This window comes from Theobroma cacao, chromosome 8 (assembly GCF_000208745.1).
Source record: "Theobroma cacao cultivar B97-61/B2 chromosome 8, Criollo_cocoa_genome_V2, whole genome shotgun sequence".
In the NCBI taxonomy this organism is placed as follows: Eukaryota; Viridiplantae; Streptophyta; class Magnoliopsida; order Malvales; family Malvaceae; genus Theobroma; species Theobroma cacao.
Genome location: NC_030857.1, coordinates 17437895 through 17446192, shown reverse-complemented (window position 1 = coordinate 17446192; position 8298 = coordinate 17437895). Strand labels below are relative to the sequence as shown.

The 8298-nt window shown below is 34.6% G+C and overlaps 1 protein-coding gene and 1 long non-coding RNA gene across 3 annotated transcripts in view; both read right to left on the bottom strand.

Annotated features, from left to right (window-relative positions):
* Nucleotides 1-943, bottom strand: part of LOC108663086 — a 2527-nt gene extending 1584 nt beyond the window's left edge. For both annotated transcript variants that reach the window (XR_001929012.1, XR_001929011.1), the window contains exons 1-2: nucleotides 904-943; nucleotides 147-222 (exon numbers count right to left, since the gene is read on the bottom strand). This is a non-coding gene — a long non-coding RNA (uncharacterized LOC108663086). The remainder of the gene's footprint in view (nucleotides 1-146; nucleotides 223-903) is intronic.
* LOC18593025 (UDP-glycosyltransferase 88F4) lies at nucleotides 3446-5373 on the bottom strand. Its single transcript, XM_007020030.2, has one exon. The coding sequence runs from the start codon at nucleotides 5061-5063 to the stop codon at nucleotides 3651-3653; it is 1413 nt and encodes a 470-aa protein (XP_007020092.2). The 5' UTR covers nucleotides 5064-5373; the 3' UTR covers nucleotides 3446-3650.

The window sequence follows — 8298 nt, the reverse complement described above, 5'->3', positions numbered from 1 at the left end:
ATTTCAAGACAATGTTATAAAATCATTTCATTAAATCACATTTTAATTACAAAACACAAAGATTTACCATTTAACTCATTTTCCATAAAATCACAAAATCGGATAAAACCATTTTAGATAATTAAGACGATAGTAAGGTTACTCACAGTATCAAGAGTTTGAAATACTCCTATTCTCAATCCTCTGACACAACGTCTTTACCCTTATTAGAGGGCTCACCACCTATACACAATACACGACACATAATTCAATATACTGTGTCATACCATTATAAATCTATTTCAGGTTCTTTACTAATGCATGAAATGGGATGCAAATTGTTCGGATTATCGTCCAAACAAGGTACTCTACACAAATTCAATTGTGTACCTAAATAAAATGGTATTGGCCTAATTCGATATATCACCCGATTAATTGGCCAATATGTCCAATTTAACTCCAAATAATTCCATTTTTCTCCCAATACTCTAAATCATCAAACACAAGTCAAATAGCATAAAATCTAGCAAAATCATCTTCACATTTTCTCTTGAAAAATTCGGCCATGTTGGGTGCATCAATACTATGATTTTTCCTACTTGATTTTCTCACCATAATTCATCATTTCCTAACCAATCCACTTGAAATAAAATCAAAATCATCATCCACACTCTACATGGAAAATTTGGCCAATGATGGGTTATGGGAGAAAATGAATTTTTCTTATTTGATTTTCATGCTACACATCACCAACTAACTAAAAACACTTGAATATCTTAAAATCTAACCAAAACAACTATCAAATCTTCTCTCTCTAAATTCGGTCAGCCATAAATCCTTCATGATATCTTGTGATTCAACCATGGAAAATGCAAAATAATGCATAGAAAAGGTAGATCACAAGTCAAAATCAAGAAATTTTACCTTTGATTGCTTGATTACTTGAAATCCACCAATTTTTCTCTTGAATTTTCACCCTAGGGTTCTTGTTCTTTCTTTTCTTCCTTTGTTCTTCTTTGGCCGGCCATATGAATGAGAAATAGGCTGATTTTGTGCTAATTTTTAAGCTAAATAATAAATGGATATAAATTTGACGCATGTCACCATTCCTTTGGTCAATGTGTCATACTTAGCCATTAAGCAATCTCTCTCCACCACTTAAAATTTCTCAATTATCCATGATAATATTGGGTAAAATCCATGTGCTGAACAAGTGTTGGGTGGTGAAAAATTACAATTTTGCCCTTGGGTGGCAAAATGACTATTTTACCCCTATGCTCGAAAAAATGCCAGAATTAAAATTTTTCACTTCTCAAACTCAAATTATGTTCTAAATAGTCAATCTTGATAAAAAATTCTTCAAACATTTCAATTTTAACCTCGGGTGGCAAAATGACCATTTTGCCCCTAGATCATAAAAATTCCAATTTGACTCCAAATCGGTCCTCGAACTTCGAATCACCATTTTAAGTCATTCTGGAGTTTTAAAATTCTCAATTTCATCTTAAAATCTCCATTTGGACTAGTTCGAGGCTTAATTCAACTTAATTGTACCATTTGATACAATACCGTCCTTTAACGATTTTCAAGGTACCCAAGGAAGCAAACATGCATTCTTATGTAAAAATGGCATAATAAACATATTGTAGAGTTGGGCTTGACAACATCCTTTTGCGAAAAAGTTTATTTGCTTGGGAGAAGAGCCAATGGTACGCTTTAGGGGACACCTTGGAAGAGGTTCAACATAGTAAGGAAATGAAGGATGCTTTGATATGAAAATTTGAAACCAGTGGTAAGAATACAACCAAATTATTTTGTAGAATGTTACTAAATATTGACAATGAAAAGAGCAAGATATGGAAAGAGGTTTGGTCCAGCACGGCTCCACATAGAACGAAAGCTTTCGTTTGGCAACTTCTATATGAGAAAATTGGTGACAAAGCTGAATTAGCGGCCAAAGGGATACTCCATGATGCTTTTGATTTGTGTGTTTTGTGCAAGCATGAAAAAGAGACATGCTGTCACCTTTTTATCAGATGTGGTGAAACTTGGAAGATATAAGGAACGTGGTGTAATCTGTTCAATATCAGGTGGGTTGCCCCAGGGACTGTTAAAGCTTTTTTTGTATCTTAGAATGATTGTGTTACTAGTAATTATGATTGCAGGTTGTGGAAACTCGCTTATTACGCCATCGTTTGGACAATTTGGAAAAGCAGGAACAAGGTGGTTTTTGAAGGAAAGAAATGGGATGAAAAGCAATGCTGGGAGATTGTGAAGTTTAGAATCGCATCATGGGCAAACTCAAAATGGCCAATGGATTATGGGTCAATTTCGGATTTTTTTTTTATCCCTTGACAGGTAGTTACGGGAAGAAGAAACATAAACAAGTAAAAAAGAGAACAAACTGGATTACTCCAAAACAGGGGTTTATGAAATTTAATATCGATGGCTTGGCAAAAGGTTGTCTCGGACCAACAGGTATAGGTGGAATTATGAGGAATGAGTCTGGGGAGGTTAAGATCAACTTTTCCAAACTGATAGGCATGGATGACTCTTCCCAAGTTGAAATCATGGCTGTGAAGGAAGTTATCTTGATCTTCTTTACTTCAAAATGGAAAGAAAGCCATCTTCTGATTATTGAAAGTGATGCTAGTAATGTTGTTAATCGGGTAAATAATGGTTCTCAAGTGCCATGGAGGTTGCGCAAATGGGTGATTCTTATTAAAAGAATTAAAGAACAGTTGGGGCCGTGGGAAATAAAACATGTTCCGCGAGAAACCAATCGGGAGGCCAACACTCTCGCCAAAAATGCAATGAGTCTTGGTCAGAGTACTTTTTGTGTGTTCTAAAATTTAGGGGACATGCAGCTTAAAGGGGTTTTTTTTTATGAAGTATGGTTGTGGCAATCTTTTCTGATTGTGCTTTCCTCCCTCCTTTTCATTGCTTGTTAGCAGTGTTCTTGGGTTGGGAATCTTTTCTTCAACTTTTTTGGTTTTGAGATGATTTACTATGTTAAGGGGAGGCTCTTTTGTTACTTTTTGTGTACAGGGGTTGTTCTGAGTTCAGTGTTGCTATTTCTTGTTCTTCCCCTTTCTGGTTCTGGGAGTTTCGTTTCTTTTTTTTTTATAGGATGGCTTGTAGCCATGAAAGGGACTTCGAGTTTTGGTTTGGGTATATTGCAAACAAGTGGATACACCAATCAAACTTCTATCATCTTGAGATTTTTGTATTTTGGGACTTGCTCTCAAGGTAGTGAGTGTTTTTACACCCATGGTTTAATGAAACCTTATTACTATTAAAAAAAATTCATATATAGCTTCTCTCAAAAAAATCCAAAAAAACATCATGTAATGAATTAATACATATAAAATTAAAATTTAATAAATTAAAAAAAAAACTTACAAAAGTTGAAAGCATCCTGCCAAATAGAAAAGTCAAGGCAAAAGAGATGTAGGCAGCCAAAAACAAGGTCAAAGCGAGGTAGACAGTCAACAGTAAAAAAACCTAACATGAGATTTTTTTTCTTTTTTTTTAGTTGATATTAACTGCCAAAGAAATAAAACAGATGGCAAAAATATAGAGAGGAGACACGGCTGGGGCACAATACGGGCAGAGGATTTGTGATCCACCATAGATACCATGCGAACAGGACAAAACAAAACAGTTGATTCTCAACCTCGCTTCCACAAGTCAATCAACTTGGTTAGTGCTTTAGTGGAAGACCCTGAAGGACCCCAGGCAGCCAAGGCCTTCTCTCTCATCTTCCAACTCCTTTCTCTAAGCTCCATGCCAATGTCGGAATCCATCAACTCCGTGACTCGCTTCTCCAACTCAGTTCCACTCACGAACCCATCTTCCTGTCTTTGCTCCACAGGGATAGCCATCTTCATATCCTGAACCAAAATGTTCCGATTCAAGTGTTGCTCTGCATATAAAGGCCATGCAATCATAGGCACCCCCGCGACCGCTGCTTCTAAGATGGAGTTCCACCCACAATGAGTCACAAAGCCACCAACCGAGTCCTTGTTCAGCACTGCTACTTGTGGCGCAAATGACTTCACAACCAGACCCCTATCTTTGGTTCTCTCCATAAAACCCTCTGGCAAAAGAGAGTCTAGATCCACATTGGGGCTTTCGTCAGTTTGCTTTGCCTTTTCGTCGCGAGGTGGATTTTTTACCACCCACAAGAACCTTTGCCCACTCCTTTCCAAACCTTTTGCTATTTCCATAATTTGGACCCGAGAGAACGACCCACGGCTCCCAAAGCACAAGAACACAACGCTTTTACACGGTTGCTTCTCCAGCCACGATAAACACTCGTGTTCAGCTTTACTACCTGCTGCAATCAATGGTCCGATGTAGTAAGTTGGTGGAGTTGGAGCATCAACGAGGCATAACCCATCAGCAATAGCCTTGATGGAAATCGGTTCGAGCTCTTCAAATGTGTTAACTATAATTCCATCTGATTGTGCGAGGCCTGAACAGAAGTATATAAAGTCCCGATAAGCAGGATCTTCTCTATCAAGTGTGGGGTCTGGCATGTGTATGGCTTTCAACGGTGGCAGGCCGTGGAAATGAAAGACTGTGTCAGGGAGATCTCTGAAGCTCTCAGTGGTTTGTTCATCAAGTTTCGAGAATTGAAGGAAGGCAGCAAGGGAAGAAGCACCAGAGGCATAGAAGTAAAAAGTGGGGATTTTGAGATCTTTTCCCATGGATAGACTAGAAGTGCAGAAAAGATCTATGACAAAAGCAGAGATCTTGTGATCTTTTGAGATTTCCTGAAGAGAAAGGAGTGCGTTGGGCGCATGGAGGCGGACGAACTGGAAATAAATCGCAGCACCGCTGCATTTTTGGTCCATGGAGACGGAGATGGATGGGAAGCGGCGAAAGGAGATGGATGGGTAGGCTTGGGAGACAGAATTGATGTAGGAGATGATGCTTGGGGTGTCCCAAAAACCAGTAGTAAGGAGGATGGTGATGGAAAATTGGTGGTTTCGCTGTTGTAGGATGAGTTTGCCTAGCTCCACCATTGACACCACATGGCCCAAGCCTGGCGATGGGTAGAGCACGATCGTCTCTTGCATTTTTTTTGCTTTCTTTGCTTGATTGTCTCTTCAGTCTTCAGCTATGACTACTTGTGTTTGTTTGAAGAGGTAGAGGAGCCAAAAGAGGTTATAACTCCTGGAAAAGCACAAAACACAATGACTTGGGGGCAGGAGAGGGTTGAACTTGGGTTACACATCAATGAATTTTCTTATTTTTCTCGTGAAATGAAGGGATAGAATTTAGTTTCCTAGGTAGAGCATTCACTACTCAGTGGGAGTTGTTGGCTCTGTGTTTATCTGCCAATGAAATATTGGGTTACTTCTAATTAAAGCCACGACAAAGCCAAAAGTTGCCAAGTTTCTGTCAGCTGGGCGAGGGTACAATTATATTTTGAAACTGAAAGCAGCGCCACTTATGTTCCACCAACATGTAGCGATTTGTGTTCCGCAACCACAAATATATCTGATCAAGAGCCAAGCACCATGGTCCTGCCCCACTTCTGTCGGGATAGATATAGATGTTCAAGTTTTAATTCCGCTATAGTTTTTATACATATTAACTCACTAAGACATAAATTTAAAACTTTAAAAAACTTAAAATTTCTCTCATCAACTTAATTTCCTCTTTAAACAATATTGAATCTAAAAGTTAAAAGTGATGACATCATCACATACGTCATGTTAATATGGCACATTTTGGTGATGTGGCACAATCATGATAATGTGGAAATGTCACGTAGCATTATTGTGATGACGTGGTAGTGCCATGTGGCATTGACATAATAACGTGACATTGATATGTTGATGAGTTAATGCCACGTAACAAATCAAAAAAAATTTTAAAAAAATATGTGTCATGTCATATAAATTAAATTCAACAAAACTGTATACTAAAAGATTAAATTGAATAAAATTGAAGTGTTTAGAGATTAAATTGAAACAAATATTTGAAAAATATAAATTTTTTAGTAGATAATATATATACTTATTAATAAGCCAAATGATGTTTAAGTGTAAAACATTTATGGTGCTAAAAAAATATTTATAAATATTTTCTTATTTAAATATTTGATTTCAGAATAGGCACGTCAATTTATCTTCTTTACAAAAATTAAATTTGAATTATCCTTCCATAAAAAAATTTGTAATATTTCAAAAAAAAATTTATACCTAAAGCTTGATTTGGATGAATAACTTGAATTATATTGGAATAAAATAGTATAAAAAGACTAAATAAATTCTTTTTTCTTTTAGTTATAATTGTATAAAAATTTGAAATTTATATTCTAATTTGACTTAAAATTTATATTTTAATTTGACTTAGTTTTTAACTTGAGTTGAACACAATTGACAAAATAAGTTAATTTAATTACAACTTTCACAATTTACAAATACCCATTCTTTTGGAATTATTCAACATTTACCCAATTTATCTTTTATTTCTTATAAAACAATTTTATTTAAGCTCAAAAACCACAATCAAATTCTACCTTACATTTAAATTATTAATTTGGATCTACAGAAAATTCGTAAATATAAATAAAATGATACAAACATTTACAATTATATTTAACTCTATCAGCCATAAATGCATATTTTAATTCAAGAAATTCTAACTTAAAATATGTAACTTGAAATATTAAACAAAATAAAAACATAAAAAATAAAAAAAAATTAAAAGGGTGTAGTAGCTCAATGAGCAAGCCTAGCGGTACTCAGTACCATTAATCAAAGATTACCTATTGGCACTTAGTACCATAAGATGATGCCAAAAATAAAGCAAAATAGTAAGAACATTAACCATAAGGCAATAGCTCTAAAACAATATCAAAAGGGTGAGTAAAGGTTACAACCATGCAGAAAACATCAAGTTTCTTTCAAGTCCAAATTTTGCAAGAGAATTTGCGAATGAGTTACCTTCTTGTAAAGTATGTGTAAAGGACACCATGCCTAAGGAAAGTGAAAGAGCATCAATTTTATTAAATAGGTTCCATTTATCCTTATATCAATGTTGGACTGTCAGTTAAAATTCTACTGTGCAAGTATACGTATTGAATAGATTGTATATAAGCAAGCAGAGTATCGATCCCACAGAGAATTGATTTAAAATTTTACTAAGTACTAAATTTAGAACAATTTAATCTTATCCAAACACTCAAAATTAATTGATTACTTAAAACTAATTAACTAAAATTTAAATCAACAAGAAAAATCACAATAATAATAACTTGAGTAAATATCAAATCAAACAAGCCTAGGATTACAATATCCCTCACACTTCATCTAAATCTTACCTCTCTTTCTTAACTTATTTCAATAGGTTGAATTGCCAACCTAGAGTCCTAAATTATTTATAAATGTCTTCTGACTTATCTTATAAAAATATCTATTTTAACCAAAACATTATATCCCTATGTGAATTGAAATTAAAACAGACTCATTAAGTCCAGGCTCTAATCTGGCTACATATAGCCTATAGGTATATCCATATCTTATACGTAAATCAATAACTATGATAATATGTTATCCCAATTTTAGTCTACACTAAACTCATTTTCCCAAGTTGGCTTAGGTTCCTAAATCAATTTAATTGGTGGCCAAGCAATTAAAAACATTAAGAATAAATTGGAATAAACAATTCAATTCCATTAAAAATAAGAAAGAAAGAGATTAAAAATTTAGATTACATGTGAGTTCAATTGTAATCCTAAAAAAAGAAAATTAGCTACTCATAATTGCAAAAACAAATAACATTGTAATAAATTCAACCATTGAGAATAACAAGAATAATAAAAGCCAAGGAAGAAAACAAAAACAATATTTGCCGCTTTGATCTCCAAGTTTCAGCCTCAACTCCTAGCTTCTTGAATCTCCAAAAAGTTATCTCTCTAATGTTGTTAAACATATCCTATTTGTACTAATAAACTTAACCTAAAGTTCCTTAAGTCGACCTAGGGTTTAATTGGATTTAAAAGTGTAATGAGAGACCCAAAAATCAACTGTAAATCTTTACAAATTTTCATTCCCAAAACCATACGTCCAGTCATTTTCCAACACGATTCTCTTTATCTTCGAAGCAAAATGAAAATTGTAGCTCTGTCTCTTAGCTTTCCAATGGTCTAAGAATCGTATCATTTGAAGTTCTGTACCTTGAGTTATGGCTAAAACACTAAAGCATATGCAAGCAGACTTTCGGGTCTCTCAACATCTCACTTTCCAAAATTAAGCCCAATTTCTTTTAGTTCCTACAAAAAAAAATATATAAAAACTAATA

Excerpts from the sequence above, each read along its gene's own strand:
- LOC18593025 (XM_007020030.2), bottom strand. The coding sequence starts at position 5,063 with ATGCAAGAGACGATCGTGCTCTACCCATCGCCAGGCTTGGGCCATGTG.